The sequence below is a fragment of the Squalius cephalus genome (assembly GCF_949319135.1).
Source record: "Squalius cephalus genome assembly, chromosome: 21".
NCBI lineage: Eukaryota > Metazoa > Chordata > Actinopteri > Cypriniformes > Leuciscidae > Squalius > Squalius cephalus.
Window position 1 is genome coordinate 33,307,583 of NC_137142.1, and position 21,976 is coordinate 33,329,558.

At 36.4% G+C, this 21,976-nt stretch overlaps 1 protein-coding gene across 3 annotated transcripts in view; it reads right to left on the reverse strand.

Annotated features, from left to right (window-relative positions):
- Positions 1–21,976, reverse strand: part of disc1 (DISC1 scaffold protein) — a 69,638-nt gene that overhangs the window by 11,821 nt on the left and 35,841 nt on the right. Inside the window, exons 10-13 of one of the 3 annotated variants that reach the window (XM_079855657.1) lie at positions 18,699–18,759; positions 11,299–11,533; positions 7,058–7,102; positions 1,500–1,617 (exon numbers count right to left, since the gene is read on the reverse strand). In XM_079855657.1, coding sequence (XP_079711783.1) covers positions 1,500–1,617; positions 7,058–7,102; positions 11,299–11,533; positions 18,699–18,759 — 459 coding nt within the window. Of the gene's footprint in view, positions 1–1,481; positions 1,618–7,057; positions 7,103–11,298; positions 11,534–18,698; positions 18,760–21,976 lie in introns of all 3 variants that reach the window. The other 2 variants (XM_079855656.1, XM_079855658.1) reach the window with 2 other exon arrangements.

Below are 21,976 nucleotides of genomic sequence, written 5' to 3' on the forward strand. Positions count from 1 at the left end.
CATATTCAATAGCTCTCAAAAAAGAAAAGAAATGGCCAGTGATGCATTCAGGATTATCCTTAATTCCCGTCCAGAAGAGAGCATCATGTGCTGTCAAACGAGACTAGTTTTAAAGCGTCACATTAAGGGCTCTAATGAGCGTATGGGACGTGTTCCTGTGGCTGTAAGTGACGGAGGAATGATGAGAACTGAGAATGAAGCGCACAGATCATTTCATTCCAGTCTGACAACCAATAAATGTGAAGAAACCCACAAGGACACCGTAATGAGTGCAGAATAATGAGTTCAGGTTTCTAGGGGCATTGCTAGATTGTTCAAGGTGGTTGCTATGGCATTGTTAAGGTGCTCTGGGTGGTTGCTAGGGCATTGCTAGAATGTTCTGAGTGGTTGCTAGGGCGTTACTAGGGTTTTCTGGGTGAAAAGACCAGGTGTAAATGCGTTCCGAAAACGCTTTCGAGATGGATTTATTCACACACAAACACATATCTGACCCTGGACCACAAAATCAGTCACATGGGTCAATGTTTTTAAATTTAGATTTATACATATACAAATAAGCTTTCCATTGATGTATGGTTTGTTATGATAGGACAATATTTGACCGAGATACAACTATTTGTATATCTGGAATCTGAGGGTGCACAAGAAATCAAAACATTGAGAAAATCTCCTTTAAAGTTGTTCATTTATGTTGGCGATTGTGCTGCATTCACTCACAGAAATAAATGTTTTATATATTTACGGTAGGAAATTTACAAAATATCTTCATGGATCATGATCTTTACTTAATATCCTAATGATTTTTGACATAAAAGAAAAATCGATAATTTTGACCCATACAATGAGTATACAAATATACCCGTGCGACTTGTGACTGGTTTTGTGATCCAGGGTCACATATATAAATATTTACCTAGCATTGTAGTAATAAACGCAACTTTCACACGCATCTGATTACACACGCATATAAACTGTGCGCTCCTATCTCAGTGTTGTTGTTAAATTGAGGATGAACAGTTTGCTTCGTTCAGATTAACGAGTTAAACAGGACAAATGTTATTCAACTGAACTGTGTATGCATTTTAAACACATTATGTTCTTCGTCTATGCAATAAATGCACATTCTGAATGAGCGTGGTTTAATAGCGTATTCAACAGCTCATGTGTTAATGTTAATGGTATGAGCCATTACAGGGCTGCCAAAATTACGATTTAAAATCTGTGAGAGCCAGAAATGTATCTTCACATTTACAGGAAAGTTTCATATTACAGGTAGACTACTTTCTTCACCCTGATGACAGCGCTACTGCAACACGCATGCTTTCATTGACGTGTACATTAAATTTGAATATAGCGCGGGAATAGAAGATAGGGTTTATATCCGTTTTGCGGAGACACATTTATGTGCCAAGTGTAAATAGATATCCTATATCTATATCCTATCAGTAAAAATCCAATCACGCACAGACATGCACGCACACCTAGCTTTGTAAGGATATGAGTGAGGTCCTTGTCATGGTTGTCTATGGCGGACTGAAGCTGGTCTTCCAGGTAATGCAGTCGGTTACTGATGAGTTCACAGCGCTCCGTCAGCTCTGAAGTCTCTCCACACAGATCCTGAGACACAAAACACACCCACAATCAGCAGGAGATCATTAAACCTGCAAAACACTGTTGCTCACACACATCTTTAGTTGGTCAAGTGTGGCCAAGGCCTAAAATTAACACTCGCCAAGAGCCAAATGCGAGTAAAAACTGTTGTTGGCGAATATATGAAATTGAGTCAATTATAACAATTCAAAATTGTGAGAACGTGAACGACACTCTGTGTAAATAACCATAAGTATATTTTGTTACAGAAAAGGTGATTGTCTTTTATTTTGAAATTTTCTGTATTGAAATGGTTGACTTCCGATCTTAAAGGGGGGGTGAAATGCTATTTCATGCATACTGAGTTTTTTACACTGTTAAAGAGTTGGATTCCCATGCTAAACATGGACAAAGTTTCCAAAATTAAATTGTACGTTTGAAGGAGTATTTCTGTGCCAAAAATCGTCCTTCCGGTTTGTCACAAGTTTCGGAAAGTTTTTTTCGAGTATGGGTATGTGTGACGTCAGATGTAACGGAATTTCCTTATATGGGTCCTGAGGGCACTTCTCCGGTAAGATCGCGGGCGCGCACTCGTAGACCAGAGCAAGAGAGCGAAAGCAGTTCGCCATCAAAGCGCCCTGCCCGGCTTTTGGGAAGCCAATGTCACCAAAGAAGTGTGTTTTTGGTTGCCAGGGCAAGACAACCCTGCACAGATTCCCAAAGAACCCAGCGTTAAGGGACCAGTGGATGGAGTTTGTTTTCCTGAGCATAAACGGAGTTGTGTAAGACTGTTGTTCCCTGCATTTCGACGATGATTGTTTTATAAACAAAGCCCAGATCCACGGATTTGCAGACCGTCTAATGCTTAAGGATCGAGCAGTCACAATGATAAAGGTTCGGTGAGTAAAACTGCTTCTATTGTCTCTGTGTGTTGTTACTAGCTCGGCGCGTTAGCACAGCTTTAGCTTCGCCCACAGGGCCCGCCTCCAGCCGCTCGTTTTTTTCCGGAAAGACTCGGTACAGTCTATCTTTCTGTTATAAATATAATAAAACTAAAGACTTTTTGGAGATATGAAGGATGCAATATTACTCTATAGGTACTCAAGATTAACAGGAGATTGAGTGAAAATGAGCATTTCACCCCCCCCTTTAAGCTACGCGCATTTGTTTTCTTTTTGAATGCGCGCTCCCAAGCTAGCGCAGTTTATAGCATATAGCTTGTTATCCCAAATACGGCAATAGCTTCGATACGGAGACCTGGTAAACGTCGAATTTCATACTTGCAGCCCCTCCGAAGAGGCAAAAGGTGTGTTAATTAAATCAGTTGAGCATTTTGTCTGTTAATATGTTCGTTTTTGCACAAATGTAAGACACCATGTGAATGTGAACAATGTTAGCTGATCAGTTATATGTTTTGTATACATTTCAGCTCTTACGTTGGTGATATGGTGTATGGATTAAGGTTCATAAAGGATTAAACATCATAAAACCATCAGTAAAAGTCTCATCCTTGTTCAGGGGGCATGCTACACTCGGTATAGTTGACGGGGCAGTGTTGCATCATCACAAAAAAGCCTTGCCGAATTAAATATTCAAGCTCAAGAAGATGCGAAAGGGAACTCAATTTGTTACTCGCTTCACTATTCGAAGCACGCGCCTAAGCCAGCGCACGAGTACTGAAAAGAGCTCTCTTTCACATCTTCTTGCGCTTGAACAGACATATTCAAACTAAATTGTGTCAAAATACCTGTCTTGGCAAGAATCCTTTTAAATATAGTCAGTTATGTCTTAACGGAACGTAAACAGTTGAGAAATAAAACACATGTAACAGTATATTGGATCCATGCATTAGCTCTTAAAGTGACAGCAGCCTAATATTCCTGCAGCCGTCTGTGTCATTAATGTTAATCAAACAACAAAAGACAAAGAACAATCACTCATTGCTCTTGTTCTGCATAACCTTTGTAACTTTAATAAGGATTAATCTGTTTCATGGCTGGTAAAAAAAAAAAAGGTTTATTTTTTTTATTTCCAGTTAATAATTTTAGTGCTTCAACTTAAGATTATTTCAGTTGATTGCCAAGGCAAGCTTCTCAACTAATATTTGTTTATATTTTATTTTATTTGAGCTTTATTTCAATTAACAGAAATGTTTTTAATAAGTTTTAGTTAACGATAATAACCCTGTTAAAGATATTAATAAATACCTTAAGAGTAAATCAATAATACTAAAATAACAATGATTTGTATGTTTTAGGTAACACTTTACAATAAGGTTCATTAGTTAACACGAACTAAGAATGGACAATACTTCTACAGCATTTATTAATCTTAATTAATATTAATTTCAACATTTACTAATACATTATTAAAATCAAAGGTTGTATTTGAACATTAGTTAATGCACCGTGAACTAACAATGAACAGCTGTATTTTTATTAAATATTAACAAAGATTAATAAATACTGTAACATGTATTGCTCATTGTTAGTTCATGTTAGTTAATACATTAACTAATGTTAACTAATGAACCTTATTGTAAAGTGTTACCATATTTTGTAAACATAAACAAGGGATAAAATAGATTGCGATGCTTTCCATATGATCTTTTTACAAGCAACTGAGAAAAACATGAGCTAACAGGGTCAGTCATGAAAAATAGTGAAATATCCTTAATCTCTATTTGCAAATCTCAAACAAAGTGAAGCATAAAATGATCATGTTAAAACCGTCAATGACTGTCAGCTCCTCTTCCCCAGTTCCCCTCATAAGACTCCAGAACTGACAGTCTGTACCTCCGTAACGCTCTAATGACTTCACTCAACAGTTTAGCATGAGGCAGGTAACTGGGACAGGTCCACACGGCCGGGTCTGTCCCAATTCCATCAAACCGTGATTCACTGTTTTCCTCCCGAGCTCAGAGTCAGGGAGCGTCTTAAGGTGGTCGACTGACTCACGTCCGCTCATTTCCCTCAGGAACGGCCTCGTGTCGGCTGTAATGAGGTCTTCGTCTATTTTTAGACCCACCGCACCAGCTAATGAAACACCTTTTATAGATGCTAACATCACACTGTGGGCGAATTAAAACACTTTTGAATGAGGCTGGGCTAGAGTCTCCGGGGACAAATTCAAGAACAACATCCACAGAAAGCTGTGAGATACAGTTATTGAGACCTAATGGAAATCATGCTGGGCGTGTGTGTTTTTAAAGGTCACCACAATCTCTTTATAGCGTCTTATAGGACGGCGACACACTCGAATGCATATAGACTGCAAAAATTGCACCTTTGTGATAATCATGAGAGGCATATTACTCAAGAAATCATTCGTGAAGGGAAGATCAATATAATTCTGATCATATCAAACGCACTATTCCTACTTACGAAGAGATGTGCAGCCTATTTAACACTGAGACGCTTAAAGGGATAGTTCACCCAAAAAATGAAAATTCTGTCATTATTTACTCACCCTCAAGTATGAATTTATTTCTTCTGCTGAACATAAAGGAAGATATTTTGAAGAATGTCGGTAACCAAACAGTCGCTGGTCTGCATTGACTTCCATTGTATAGAGAAAAAAAAACTATGGAAGTCAATGCGGACCAAACACTGTTGGGTTACTAACATTCCTCAAAATATCTTCAATGTTCAGCACAAGATATTAATATAGGTTTGGAACAACTTGAAGGTGAGTAAATTATGACAAAATGACAAGTCATTTTCGTTTTTTGAACAAATGCATCCTGAATGTTCGATTTTGGGGCATCACTTGTTAATATGATTGTTTAGATCAGAGTTAAAGAATCATTCCGATTATAAATATATATGCATATATTATTGTGATTACATGTTCATTATTATGTGGGCATTTATTATGCTTGTTTATTTTTTGCTTCCCCCCCCCCACTTAATTCTGTAACAATCTGATTGTACTGTGCTTGAGATGCTTGTGCTTTTCTTTAAAGGAACACGCCGATTTTTTGGGGCTTCTCAGGTGCTGTGAGCAAATCACTCCGCCCAAGTAGCAGTGCTTCGCCTTCTGAGAATATAGTTCCCAGTATGTGTACGGTTAGAAGATGGCTGTGTCTCATGTGACCTTGTTATTTGTACAAATCACAACATGTAAATAGGAAAATGTTAGCGTTATTTTGTCACTTATTGGGAGTGGTATGCTAGCTGGAGCCATTTACCTCCAGTCTTTGTGCTAAGCTAGGCTAGCGGTGGGTGCGTCAGACAGAGTTACGGCACGCACGGAGATGAGAAGGGTATGTATGGACTTATCTAACTCTGGAGGATACGGGGAATAAGATGAAGTCCCAAAAAGTCAGCGGGCCCTATCTTGCACCCAGCGCAATTGACTTTGTACACCGACGCATGTATCATTCCTATTTTGCACCCGCGCACAGCGGACTTTTCCCTCCACAGACGCACGTTGGTAAATTAGGGAATGAACTTGCGCTCCCGGGGGCGGTTCACCGAAAAGAGGAGGCGTGTTTCGGCGCAAACGTTCCCTGGTGCTATTTTGCAGGTTTAGAAAACAATTCCGCCACTGACCTGGAGAAACCTCGTCTAAAGTCAGTGGCGCGTTGCGCATGTTATTCAGATACTATTTTAAGGGCGCATGTTTGGCCATAATCAATGTAGCGTGTGCACAACGCACATACACTTTGCTTCTCTCATCAACACACAGACGCAGCAGTTCCCATTTTTAGAAAACCATACATTATTACAAGGAAAAATATTAACACACTAGGGAAATCATTGTGGTGTCCATTAAGATGTGAAAAAATAGGCATAAATCTAGCTTACACATTTACCCAAATTATTATACGCCTGTTTAACCGAAGCTAATCTGGGTGTGTTTCTCCATCACCAATGTCACTTCTCTGTGTTTTACGGCCCTGACGAGAACGTCGGTCTCCTCGGCTGTGAACCGCTCCTGGCAAATCCGCCGTTATAATAGCAATCCGCCATGGAACAAGCGCGCCTGCTCTTAAAGGGAATGTGAGATGACGCTCTGATTGGTTTATTTCACGTTACGCCCAAACCACACCTATGAGTAATGAAGCGACTTCAGACCAACACATTTTAGATTTGCGTCGGGCGCAAGAGTCATTTATCCCGCCGGTGTAATAGCAACAGCGCCAGAGATCCGCCCACAAAGTTACTTGCGTTTCGCGCTTTATACTTGCGGTTCAGATCGTTAAAATAGGGCCCAGAGTGTTCCTTTAATAAAAATAAAAAAAACAGAAAAATCATTCCGAATGATTCCGTGTCATTCCGAAACCTTATGAGCTTCTTCCTTACAAGTGATTAAAAAAAAGGGGTCGTAAAGGTGGAAAATTGACTAAATGTACCATAAAAAAAACCACACTACTTATAAAGTTATATTCTGAAACAATTTGATAACATTGTGCTCTGTAACACAGAGTAAACACTGAGATGACAGACTGAAGTCTTTCACTCACCTCAGGAGACTCGTCCTCCAAACAGAAGAGAAACTCCTCTAATTTCTGCAAGAGACAGGAGGACGAATGATTCACTTTAGCAGAAGATTAAAACAAAACAATAAACCTCATCTATTATTAAAAAGCACTCAGCGCACTGACATTACGGGAAGTGCGCAATAACTCGTCATTACGGCTGACAAGAAGAAAAATAATTGAATGGGTTCGGCCCATCTGTGTGGTAATGATTGCATTCAGGATTTGTGTGCTAAAGCAGACAATAATTAGCACAGTGGCAGATATATTAGTTCAACTCGAGCTGATGGGAGGCGACCTCAGTAAAACACATTACAGCTTCATTTCTCATAGATTTGGATTTAAATGACACAATATTAATTATCATCTCCTGTCAGCAGGGAGCAATATTAAAGTGGAGACCACTGCCTCTTATTAGATTCTGACTTGGTTTAAAATCATATTTAGTTTGTCAGAAAGTCATTGGTATTTTGCCAAAGAAATATATTCATAAGAAACATAGCACTGAAAAAAAAAGAAGCATATAAGTATACAGACTTATATAAAAGTGTATCCAATAGCACAAATACAATAACAACGAAATTTGTTAATTATAGTAAATAAAAATAATTAATATTTATACATATTTAATATAATTTACTACTGGGCTGCCAAGAAGAAGACAACAATTATATATTTAATTCATATGTAATTTATTTAAATATTTTACATTATTATTATTATTATTATTATTATTATATTACATTATATTTAATTACATTATTATTAAATCTTATTTACAGTAATAAATGTGTCCAATAGATAGTCCAATAATAATAATAATAATATTAAATATTTAATTATGTAGCATATTTATATATTTTACAATATTTAATAACAACAATACTTATACAATATTATTATTGTATTACATTACATTAAATTGTATTATTATTAATTGCAATTATTATTTGCAAGAGTGTCCAATAGATAATAGTCCAATAAATACAGTAATAATAATAATATACTGTTATTATATGAATATTTCTTGGATTTTTATTCAAATAATATTAAAATAACATCAATAAGATGCTGTGCAGGCGTTATTGAGGATGAAAGCGGAGAGGGAAACAGTGTGTCTCCTCACCTGGAGTCCTGGAGGAGTGTTAGGAGGAGTGGCTGATCTTCAACAGACAAAAGACAGAAAGAGAAAGAGAGACACAGCCATGCACTTACAGACAATAGAGTCCTGCTGAGCCGGAACATATCACAACCAGTTAGAGAAAGTTATGAACAAGAAGGGCAGAGAACGGAGAAGAAAAAGAAAAGAGTGGAAATTAGAGTCATTCAGAAAATGGATGGTTTTTATGGAAATGAAAGGAGTCGAAGGAACATGGTTTCTATTTGTAGACGTTTCTCATTTTGTCTTTCATTTTCCAGTGTGAGTTGGTGCTGTACTCTTCAGGTTAAAATCAGTCCAAGATGACGTGCATATATAAAACTGTCCAAACTACACAAATTATGTTCATCAAGTAAAAAAAAGTATGGTTTTTATCACAGTACCATGCCATTATTATCAATACGATCACTGCTGGTTAACATTAACCCTATAAAGCCTACTGTATCATATTTGATATGAATATTTCTAAGGCCTCTAAAGTATCAATATGATCAAACAATCTACTGCATGCCTTCTGTTGGTTGATTGATAGTTTACACTTTTAGTATAATTGTACAAACGTCAGGCTTCAGCTCGTTCTTCACGTGTCTTTTTTGCTGTGAAATCTTTACTGGTTTTTATCAAGTAAACGTAAGAATCACTATAGGATATTGTTAGTAATATTTCAAGATGAACACTTACTTGACTGAATAACTTATCCATATATAATTTTTTTTAGAAAAATGTAAGTATTAAATATGATCATCAGGCTTTTGAGGATGGTTTATTTGGTAATCTCTCAATTATTGTTATATTGCATTGCATTGTGTTTTAAAACTACAGACCTTAGATCAAAAAAACAACCTTAAATATCATCTTACTAAGACATATTATTGTCAGATATAGTGATGACTGATATTTCTATCATTTTACGCAAGTATTTGTTATGCTGTTATAAAGACCTTAAAGGACAAGTTCGGTATTTTACACTTAAAGCCCTGTTTACAGATCGTTTCTGATGAAATAGAACGGTTGAGATAAAAATGTGGACACATGCTGCTGTCCCGAGAATTCTAGGTTTATTTCGCTTCTCCCCCCCACCTACACAATGGCAGCCTATGGGCACTGGAACAATCCTTCCTAAAACGCATTAAACTTTCGTTTACAAAGACGTGAAACTCACCGAGTGGTCAGGGGTGTTCACTGATATGCTCACACAAAAATCGCTGCAAAAGATGCTTTCCAACAGGTTTTATCGTAGTTTTTGTCTCCTCCATTGACTTGAATTGGATGGGCTGTGTGCGGTACGGTATTACTCCGCCGCTTCTTCTTCTGCTTCTTCTGTGTATTCCAGGGTTCACCAATCTCGGTCCTGGAGGGCCGCTGTCCTGCAGAGTTTTGCTCCAACCAGCTCCAACACACCTGTTTGAAAGTTTCTAGTATGCCTAGTGAGACCTTAATTAGCTGGTTCAGGTGTGTTTAATTGGGGTTGGAGCTAAACTCTGCAGGACATCGGCCCTCCAGGACCGAGATTGGTGAACCCTGGTGTATTCAATTAAATGCCAGTGGTTTGCTTGTAATTGGCAAAGGTGCATTATCGCCACCAACTGGGCTGGAGTGTTTATTATTCAAGCTCTCAACGGAAGAATCTGCGGGTGTGAGACGTTTGGAAAAATAGATCCACAGTTTTACAACGAATGGTAAAACACCTGTTGGAAAGCATCTTTTGCAGCGATTTTTGTGTGAGCATATCATTGAACACCCCTGACCACTCGGTGAGTTTCACGTCTTTGTAAACGAAAGTTTAATGCGTTTTAGGAAGGATTGTTCCAGTGCCCATAGGCTGCCATTGTGTAGGTGGGGGGGAAAGCGAAATAAACCTAAAATTCTCGGGACAGCAGCATGTGTCCACATTTTAATCTTAACCGTTCTATTTCATCAGAAACGATCTGTAAACAGGGCTTTAAGTGTAAAATACCGAACTTGTCCTTTAATGATTTACATTACAGGTAATAGAATTTCATCTTACTTTGTGGCCAAAATAAATACAAGCATCTGCATATTTTTGCTCAGTTTGGGCCTCTGAATAAAATTGAGCCATTTTTTCATCCACATTATATCATACTATTGATACAGATTTTGTCTAAAGGTTCAACAAACGGTTCCACAAAAAAAAAAGAAGATTTCTTGGACTATTATTTCATTAGCAAGACAACTGAAGTGGCCTATAGTGAAGTCAGTCGAAAAATACAAATAATTTCAGAGGTGGAGTAGGTTAAACATTTTGATGAAAGTTTACAAAGACAAACATTTTTAGACCATGAACATGCATTAAAGGGGTGGTTGATTATGATTTCACTTTTTTAACTTTAGTTAGTGTGTAATGTTGCTGTTTGAGCATGAACAACATCTGCAAAGTTACGAAGCTCAAAGTTCAAAGCAAAGGGAGATATTTGCTTTTTAAGGACTACAACAAACGGCTGGTAGAGACTACACCACATTCCTCCCGGGTTAGTGACATCACCAACCCTAGAATTTACATAAACCCCGCCCCCTGAACACGATTTATAGATTATCAAGACAGAATCAATGACTAGAAGTTAACTACACATAAGCTACATAAATTCATCAACTATCCATTCAGAAATGTCCTGTTGCTTCTACATGTTGTCATTTCTTCTTGAGTCTCTCCATTATTGTCCGGTTTGAACATAAAAGGCTGAACAGTTTCTGAACTTTTCAATGCATGTCCGCTCCGCCCTCTGCGCCAGGAGCAGCAGCTCATTTACATTTAAAGGGACAGACACAAAAACTGCGTGTTTTTGCTCACCCTCAAAAAGTGACAATTTTAACATGCTATAAAAAACATCTGTGGGGATGTTTTGACATTGGGATGAAACATTTTGAGCTAAAACTTCACATACACACTCTTATTTTTTTTATAATTTTTACTTATTTTACATCTTGTGAAAAGGGCATTATAGGACCTCTTTAAAGAAAGCAAATTTTAATGTTTCATGTTTGATTGTTATAAAAGCACAATGGTGTGTGTGTGTGTGTGTGTGTGTGTGTGTGTGTGTGGCTTTACCTTTGTGAACTCTGAGTGCTGTAGATCAGCCTCAGGACACCAGCGCCCCCCCAGAGCCGTCAGCATGGCACAGTCCGCCTCCTCTTCAGTGATCAACAGAACATCTGGACCCGGTCCAGGTGTCGAGGGGAGATCCTCCGCTTCTGAGACGCTGGGCTGATCCAGGCCTTTCAGGAGAAGATGACAAGCCTCCAAATCTGCCTCCCAAATGTGTTCCAGCGCTGGACAGCCACAGCTACAGAGAGAAATACAATAAATTACACTTGCTTTGATGCTTTACCTTTATATGCAACGACATTCACACACGTCTAAGTCTGAATTAAGTGCATTAATACTTTTTGGGGGTGACTGTAACTAAGGACAAATCTCTAAAACAGAGGAACTTAATTTATTTGAGCTCCTGTCAAAGCTGATGTATCAAACTATTGGAGTCTTTCCATTAGTTCATGAATTTTTATGAAAAATAAGACTGAAAGTTCATGTATATTCATGAAATTAGATTACTTCTTTGCCAGTGGCTTTGCAGCGTCTTTTAACTATACGTTTTTTTAGACGCAAGGCAGAGAAGATGCTCCACTTTTAATATTAGATGTCCACTAAAGTTTGTTTGTTTTTTAAAATAAATTAATACTTTTATTTCGCAAGGATACACTGAACTGATCAAAAGTGACAGTAAAGACATTTATGTAATGTTACAAATATTTCCATTTCAAATAAATGTTGTTCTTTTGAACTTTCTATTCATCAAAGGATCCTGAAAAATCAAATGCATCACAGTTTCCACATAAATCTGAAGCAGCAACTGTTTTCAACATTGATAATAATCAGAAATGTTCCTTGAGCGTCAAATCATCATATTAGAGTGATTTCTGAAGGATCATGTGACACTGAAGACTGGAGTAATGATGCTGAAAATTCAGCTTTGATCACAGGAATAAATTACATTTTAACATATATTCACACAGAAAACAGTTATTTTAAATTGTAATAATATTTCACAATATTACTGTTTTTTTTTTATCAAATAAATGCAGCCTTAATGAACACTTCTTTCAAAAACATTAAAAAACTCAAAATAACGGTAGAATATAAAAAACAAGATTGCATGAGAAACTATCCAACAAGGAAAAACCTGGGGCGAATAATCCCATTTGCGAACATTTAAGAGAACTGTTCAGAGCTAGAAGGTTTCTAATTTAACGTCATGCTATAGTTTTCACTTGTTCAGACTTTTCAACCTGGCAGATAATAATAAAAAGAAACATTTCATTAGCCCTTTTCGGACTAAACTTAACATGGAGAGGAGGGGTAAAGTAATAATTACCAGAGCTTCTCAGTGATTTTAGTCCCGTCCGAATGTGCATCTCAGAGATCATTACAGACAAAGTCAGTGAAGATTACAGCGACTTTTACCTTCAGTAAAAAGGTCCGGAAAAATGACCTCAGGTAATGCTAATCCCGTGCGAATAGACCCGCTGTAAATATGTACGTAAATATTCCATCATTTCCTGTTTAAAAGTAGTTTTCCGCGGGTTTTTCAAGTATGGAGACGCTTGAAGAAGCATCAGTTGTGTTCTAGACGCTGGGACGAGTCAGTAGCAAAACTCAAGTGTTTTCCACACACACACCATTCAGATCAGAGAGAAGATCGACAGCACTTGTCAGAGGCACGAAACATCTTTTAGTGTTAGGTAAGAGCCTATTACCAACACAATCCAATCTGAAGTTCATTAATACATCGTTCGACCAGACATAACTGTTTTATAAATATGGGTTATATGTGTTTGCGCACGTGACATCAGGAAGCAACGTAATACACACATGACGACAGGAGTGACGGCGGTGTGTAAATGGAGATACTCTCCCACTATCTTATCCTGTGCGAATTGGCCATTCATATTACAGACGTCCTGTGGTAAAATTACATTACTCCATCTACCCTTGTAAAGTTAATCCCGTCTGAATAGGGCTATAGACTACCATATATCATGGTCCCTCATTATTTTCAGAGGGACTCTTTTGGCTTCAATGTCATATATGTCACTATATAAAGACACTAAAGCTCGCTGCCGTCTCCTACAGTCCATGAAACTGGAGTTCGGCTCTTCTGTGGGCAAACTCATACGGAGAGAACAATAATTACGGTCTTCACACCCACTGTCTCCAGAGACAGACAGCTTCCTAAAGCGACGACAGACAACGCTGTACTCTCTCCAGAAACCTCTTTGCTCCTCCCGGTGGCTTTATTACGCTGCCACACAAACCTACAGAGATTCATTTACATGTTTGTGTTTGGTTTCATGCATCATGAAGGGCAGAGAAAGTAAAGTAAATGTGCATAAAGGATCTCTCCATGGATCTCTCCATGACTCACAATTGAAGTTGGCATTAGAATGTTGCTAAATGTTGGATTCCAATAGAAATTGATGTCAGAATGTTGTTAATGTTGGGTTACAATAGAATTTGACGTTAGAATGTTGCTAAATGTTGAATGTCAATAGAAATTGATGTCAGAATGTTGTTAATGTTGGGTTACAATAGAATTTGACGTTAGAATGTTGCTAAATGTTGAATGTCAATAGAATTTGGTGTTTCAAGGCTGTTAAAATGTTGAATTTTAGTAGAATTTGACGTTAGAATGTTGCTAAAATGTTGGATTCCAATAGAATTTGACATGTTAGAATGTTGCTAAATGTTCAATGTCATTAGAATTTGATGTGTTAAAATGCTGGATTCCAACAGAATTTGACATGTTAGACTGTTGCTAAAATGTTGGATTCCAATAGAAATTGATGTCAGAATGTTGTTAATGTTGGGTTACAATAGAATTTGACGTTAGAATGTTGCTAAATGTTGAATGTCAATAGAATTTGGTGTTTCAAGGCTGTTAAAATGTTGAATTTTAGTAGAATTTGACGTTAGAATGTTGCTAAAAAGTTGGATTCCAATAGAATTTGACATGGTAGAATGTTGCTAAAATGTTGGATTCCAATAGAAATTGATGTCAGAATGTTGTTAATGTTGGGTTACAATAGAATTTGACGTTAGAATGTTGCTAAATGTTGAATGTCAATAGAATTTGGTGTTTCAAGGCTGTTAAAATGTTGAATTTTAGTAGAATTTGACGTTAGAATGTTGCTAAAATGTTGGATTCCAATAGAATTTGACATGTTAGAATGTTGCTAAATGTTCAATGTCATTAGAATTTGATGTGTTAAAATGCTGGATTCCAACAGAATTTGACATGTTAGAATGTTGCTAAAATGTTGGATTCCAATAGAAATTGATGTCAGAATGTTGGGTTACAATAGAATTTGATGTTAGAATGTTGCTAAATGTTGAATGTCAATAGAATTTGGTGTGTTTCAATGCTGTTAAAATGTTGAATTTTAGTAGAATTTGACGTTAGAATGTTGCTAAAATTTTGGATTCCAATAGAATTTGACATGTTAGAATGTTGCTAAATATTCAATGTCAATATAATTTGATGTGTTGGGCTGCTGTTAAAATGTTGGAACAGAATTTGATGTTAGAATGCCTAAATTCACAGCAATTCCTGCAGGATACAATTGTGAATCTAATAAAAACGGTATACTATTTTTAGTGATACTTTATCAAATGCTTTAGTAAAGCAGGCCCTTGATGGTTCTCACCAGATGATTTTTATTTTATTTATGTATTAAAGCAATGAAAATGTTGGCACCACAAAAAAGACCATCTATCATCTCGCTGCATTTTCTGACACCAGTCAGTGCTAAAAAGAGATAGATAACTTAATTTTAACACCTCAGGAAGAGACACGTACGTGTGTGTGCGTGTGCGTGTGTGTGTGTGTGTGTGTGATGGAAGGAACAAGCAGGTAAAGAAGCATTACTAGGGCTGTGCCGGTAAACTTGGCACCGGCGGTGATACACCAAAACACTTAATTTTGTTGCATGTGAATGCTGTTTTACGTGAACATTATGACACGAGTGAAGCACAAAGCTTTGATTACAAAATAAATAATAGGTTATCAACAATTAAATGTTAGATCGCAGCCATGGAAACATTTGGATTTATTGCCGAATGAAAGAGGTACGCAAGTCCATAAATTTAAGCTTTGTTGGCTTTGTATTCTGTTTAGCAATCAGGTCACCCGATCATCAGCCAATTTAACAGTATTGCATTAGTTATTCCACTGGACATGAGATCTCTTGTTTCTTTACCCAAATCTTCACGTCTCACAGGGGATTATAAACGTTTCTTCCTTTTGGTTCGCGTTTAATTAGGGCTATTACAATCGCATTCTTTCCTTTGGTAAAGTAGAAAAAAAACGCTGTGTGACAGAATCCTTTTTGCTTGCACGTCAAATTCTATTTAACACAGTTTGTGCTTGTGGGGTGCATCTTGTGGGGAAATATAAAACGAATCATTTTTTTAAATAATATTTAACTTTCTTATATTATTAAGGTTAAAGGAACACGCCGACTTTTTGGGACTTTAGCTTATTCACCGTATCCCCCAGAGTTAGATAAGTCCACACATACCCTTCTCATCTCCGTGTGTGCCGTAACTCTGTCAGACACACCCACCGCTAGCCTAGCTTAGCACAAAGACTGGAGGTAAATGGCTCCAGCTAGCATACCGCTCCCAATAAGTGACAAAATAACGCCAACATTTTCCTAATTACATGTTGTGATTTGTATAGTCACAGCATGTACAAATAACAAGGTCACATGAGACACAGCCATCTTCTAACCGTACACATACTCTGGGGGATACGATGAATAAGTCCCAAAAAGTCGGCGTGTTCCTTTAACATTATTTACTGATATTTATTTCAATGTTTTACAGGTTGTAGTGTGCTGTTTCACTGATGGAAGTGCTAAAATAAACACGCATGTCTGTTAAGAAATGGATGTTTGAGCTTTCCTTATTATTCCTTTATATGCACACACACACACACTCACCCAAAACTGCCACCGTCAAGCATATACACTACCAGTCAAAACTTTGGAATCATTAAGATTTTTGTACGTTTTTGAAAGAAACTTAATATTTTTGTGGAAACCGTGATGCATTTTTTTCCTGATTCTTTGACATACCCAAAGTTTTTAAATGATAAATGTATCACGGTTTCCACAAAAAAATATGAAGCACCAACTGTTTTCAACATTGATAATAATTAGAAATGTTTCTTGAGCATTAAATCATCATATTATAATGATTTCTAAAGAGGATCATGTGACACTGAAGACTGGAGTAATGATGCTGAAAATTCAGCTTTGATCACAGGAATAAAATACACTTTACTATATATTCACCTAGAAAACAGTTATTTCAAATGGTAATAATATTTCACAATATTACTGTTTTTATTTTTTTCAAATAAATGCACCCATAAAATGAACAATCCTTCAACAAATTAATATAGTTCATAAGCAACTTGCAATATAGAATAGCTGTGTTAATCTGCAAACTAAGACGGCTTTGAATGTGGTTCATCCAATTTGAATTTTAAGTGAAAAATGTTGTTTGATAAGAAGAATTGCTCTTTTCATACATAGTGACCAGAGGCTCCAAAATGACAAAAAAAGGTACTTTTAGGTGCTTTTTTATTTTATTTCTGAAAGCTTGACAGTGTCAATCCCCATATATACGTTCAGTGAATGAAAACGAGCAGTCCCACCAGAAGAAAGAAAGTTATACAGGTTTGGAACGACATACGAGTGAGCAAATGGAATATTTTCATTTTTAGGCGAGCTATTCTTTTATTATTCCCATTTGTGCCACAGGAAAGAGAGAGAGCTAGTGAGTTTGGTCCATTTATTTGTAGCTGGGCGAACAAAAGAAACCCTCGTCGGGTTGAGTATGACCGGCGGCTAATGCCTGCCTGCTTTTTGGAGTCGGGTTTCCATGGTGAGTAACAAGGAGAACAATCACTCTGGGTAAAATAAAATTGAAGGAAAGCGAGAAGAGAGGGTTTTCTGGAGACAGTCCCGTGCCACAGCCCCTCCTCTTCAGCTCGTACAGTAATAACCTTGGCAAGAGACAGCGCTTCTGGCATCCGAGCATGTGCTATTCCAAAGAAGCGAACGGTAAACCATATGCCATACTTCCCTCCAGATGGACGCCCATAGTGTTTTATTGAAATGTAATGAATGCTACATTTCTACGGTTGAGTACAGCAACTAATAACTCATTCAATTATGCCAATTTGTGTGGCATTTAGGTTGAGAGAGATGCTAAATAAAAGCTTTGCAGCTGGAGCATGGTCAGAGCGAAGGAAAGTCTAACCTTTTATTACTAGTATGCTTGAAATGTACAGCTTCTGGTCGCCACTTATGCAGACTTAATATTAAAAGGTCGAAAATAATAGGGCGGGATTGTGTTCCTATTTTCACATTAATTGAACCAGAGGTTCTCAAACGGCTTTGCTTCAGGTCGCAGATTTTACACTGGAAATCAAATGACGACCCAAAAAATGTTAACGTATCAAACTAAATGATAATGTACTTAAATTATTAATAATGCAGTTAAAGGATTAGTTCACTTCAGAATTAAAATTTCCTGATAATTTCCTGGAAATCCTGGAATGTTTTCCTCAAAAACCTTAATTACTTTTCAAGACATGAACATCTTGGATGAAAAGTAAATTATCAGGAAATTTTAATTCTGAAGTGAACTAATCCTTTAACTACATTAGTCCAACAATATAGTATATTTAGCCTAGATGTCTAAAAAAAGTGGAAAATATTTGTAATATTATGTCTATATATAATAGAACTATTAAATAAACTATCTATTTCTATAGTTTCAGTTGTTATTTGCATTTAGCATTATTTTTATAGATTTTAAATGTCAAGCACATCTTGGTTTATATATGTCAAGCACATCTTGGTTTATCTAAAACAACAGCAACAGCAACAACATTATTAATATTTCAGATAAACCCACCACGGAATGGAATGTAAAAAACTAAAAAGAAGATCTGTGATTGGTCGCTTCACATGTCAATCAGAATTTCATTCTAAGTGGGCGGAGCTTGTTCAGAATCAGCTGCAAGTGCCTCTAGAGCTAAAAAAAAATCATTAAAAACAGCAAAAAATGAGCCAAGAGTGCTCAAAACAAATGCACATTTATTGAAGTGGCAGCTCACATCTCATTTTTTTCGTTTCATTTCCTCTTAATTTGGAAATGTCACTTTGGACACATGAAGATGAGCTTATCAGGAACGGACTGATGCAGTCAGCGTGGACCTGAATGATTTAATACGCTGAAACATCCAGAGAGACAGGACTGAAATAAGGCCAGACAGTGCGAACTGTTGAAATAATAAGGAAAAATCACCCGAGGGACGAAACGAGGGGTTGTTTGTGTGAAAGAGTGTGAGAGACGGCGAGATGAGAAATATCCAGTACCTGTGAAGTCTGTCCTCCAGAAGCTCAATATACTTCAGAGTGTTTTCTCTTACACTGCGCTCTGTTGAGGGGAAAGAAAATAATGTACATCAAGGAGAGATGCTGGCAAATCATTCATATTCATGTCCGGTCAAGGCTCTTGAAAACTTATCCAGGTCATATTTCAATAACGACTAAACTTTTCCCTTCAAATTCTCATCACATGGTGTAGACAATGGATTTTTTATTTTGTTTGTGACATTTAAAAAAACAAGACAGAAGAACATATGCTTATAGGATATAGCCTACTTTCGGCTATATATCCTAATGGCTAAAATTCAGGAGGAAAAAATTAATTTCATAGAGACATCAGAAGCAATATTGTTATTGGTGATACTGGCCTTCATTCATTAAAAGATGCCATTAAACAAATATTTAAAGTATAGGTTACTATCTTTATGTTGTTTCTATGCTAATTCGGAGATTAAATGTTAAAATATTACAATATAAAAATATATAAAAAACTTTCATGTTAGGTTTTATTAATCATGATTAATTACAGAAAATATATATACATATATACACACACACAAACTTTCAAATAATAGAACAATTAGATTTTTTGTATCAATGTTTAATAATTGGGAGCAAATGTGCTTGCTTAATGAATGAAAATGCTAAATATCTTAATGGTCCTTAAAATAGGTTTTAGGCTTTCTTTCTTTATGCAAAATTGGGTTACAGTTTATTTTAAGGTGTCATTGTTGCAGTGTAATTATATATTTAAGTACTGAATAATATTAATTAACTACATGTACTTACTATAGGGTTAGGGTAGGATTAGGATTTGGTTGAGGGTTAGTTGCATGTAATTATGCAGAATTTACTGTAATTACTATGCAAGTACATGTAACATATGCAACAAGGACACTGTAAAACAAAGTGTTACCCAAAATTGTATTTACTTTTGCTTTTTTGGATGAAATATCACCCAAAATCACACAATCATTAATCATCACTGTAAAAAAAAAAAAAAAAAAAATCTGCATGTTAATAATAATAATAATAATAATAATAATAATAATAATAATGTTTTATTTATATAGCGCCTTTCCAGGGCTCAAGGACGCTAATGTCAACCATTTTCTCATTGAGTCACTACTATTCCTGTTTGTGTCCTGATTTTAAAGCATCGAGCACGATGTCCACTGATGTGTGAACATTGATCCTGACAGTGTCTTATTCAAACTGCGTTCTCTTCCTAATCCAAGTCCGACTCAAGACACAGCCAGAGAGAAAAATCTGTGAATTTTACCCCAGATTCAGTCTGAACCTGATCTGATGACAGACACGAATTCAGATTCAATCACTGAAATGTGCTCTAATGCCGCCACTGGTCCATATACAGTGCTATGCATAAGTTTAGACACCCATGCTAAAGTTGACTAAAAAGAGGAATAAAAAAATCATCTTTTGGAAATTGGCATGGTTTTATTTCAGTTAGCCTAATAGCTAGTTTGATTTGCATTGAGAGATGATCTTATGGAAAGTACCCCATGCCAATCTCTAGGTATGGTGAAGGCTATGTGATGATGTGGGGCTATTTTAATTCCAAAGGCCAAGGGAACTTTATCAGGATGCATAGTATCCTGGATCCATGAAGTAACTGGCCTTGAAAAATAAAAATCTGCCTGCCTCTATGGGAATTTAACATAGGGGTGTCCAGACTTATGCACCCTGTATTTTAAGGAAGAACATTTATTTACGATACATTATTCATTCACAAAGAAAATTGGTGTCCTTAAAGGTTGGATTTTTCCTAATTTTTTAAATTAAGGCATTAAGTTCAATTTCCAAAAGATGATTTTTTATTCCTCTTTTTAGTCAACTTTAGCATGGGTGTCTAAACTTATGCATAGCACTGTATACGTCACCCTCGCCCTCGTGATGGAGCCTAGCTTTCCCACAGACGAGCCGGTCAACATCTTTACAGTGAGAGATGCTGTGAGCAACATACTGTGAGGATCTTCAACAGCAGATCACAGGCAGATGGTGATAGTGGCACATAGTGAAGAAGTGTTGCATGTATTTAGTTTTTCTTGGATGGTAAATAATGCAGCAATCTGTTAAACATTGGAGAGTGGGAAATGGTGAGAGAATGAAAAATATAATAAGTCGAGGCCTAGCAGGTTTGTGCTCATGCATCAGCTTTGAGTAGATCCGCAGGTTCAGATTCAGCCTGTGTCGAGTTCCTGATAATCCAGAGCTGAGGGATAACCTCTGATCAACAGAGTCTCTGCAGAGATTTTAATATCAATTTAAGACCTACACAAGTACAATTCATTTAAATGAAAAAATGTATAATTCATAACATTTATTTAATTTCGAATCAGAATTACTTTACTATAATTGTGATACTAGTTTTTATTCATATTTTGAATGTTTTTACTTTTATGTTTTCCAATTAAATTTTTATTTTAAATTTTAAATTTTCTTTTTTGTGTTTTTGTCATTTCTCTTTTTTATAATATGTGACCCTGGATGACAAAACCAGTCACATGGGTAAATCTTTTGAAATTGAGATTTATACATCATATAAATTAAGCTGAATAAATAAGCTTTCCATTGATGTATGGATTGTTAGGATAGGACAATATTTGGCCGAGATACAACTCTCTGGAATCTGATGGTGAAAAAAAATATCGAAACATTGAGAAAATCTCCTTTAAAGTTGTTCATTTATGTTCGTGATTGTGCTGCATTCACTCACAAAAATAAATGTTTTATATATTTACGGTAGGAAATTGACTAAATATCTTCATGAATCATGATCTTTACTTAATATCCTAATGATTTTTGGCATAAAAGAAAAATCGATAATTTTGACCCATACAATGTATTGTTGGCTATTGCCACAAATATACCCGTGCGACTCGAGACTGGTTTTGTGATCCAGGGTCACATATGTCAACATAGTTTTTATTTTAGTTTTAGTTATTTTAGTACTTCAAGTCAAACTAAATGAAAATGAGAAATGTTTTACTGATAACTAGCTGGAATAGGATAATTTGAAGGCTTTTTTCATATTTTATTTGATTTCAGTTAACGTTTATTTTATCTGAAGTAACTAAACTTAAATTTATGGCTTTGGTTTTAGTCAACGATAACAACCCTGTACCGTATGTCCATACAGAACAACTTATCTCTAAATAAATGTTGTATCTTAGCTTCTTTTACTTTATTAAACAGTCGTCTGCAAAACAGGGTGATTGCAAGTTTAAAATACTCAAGACATGTTT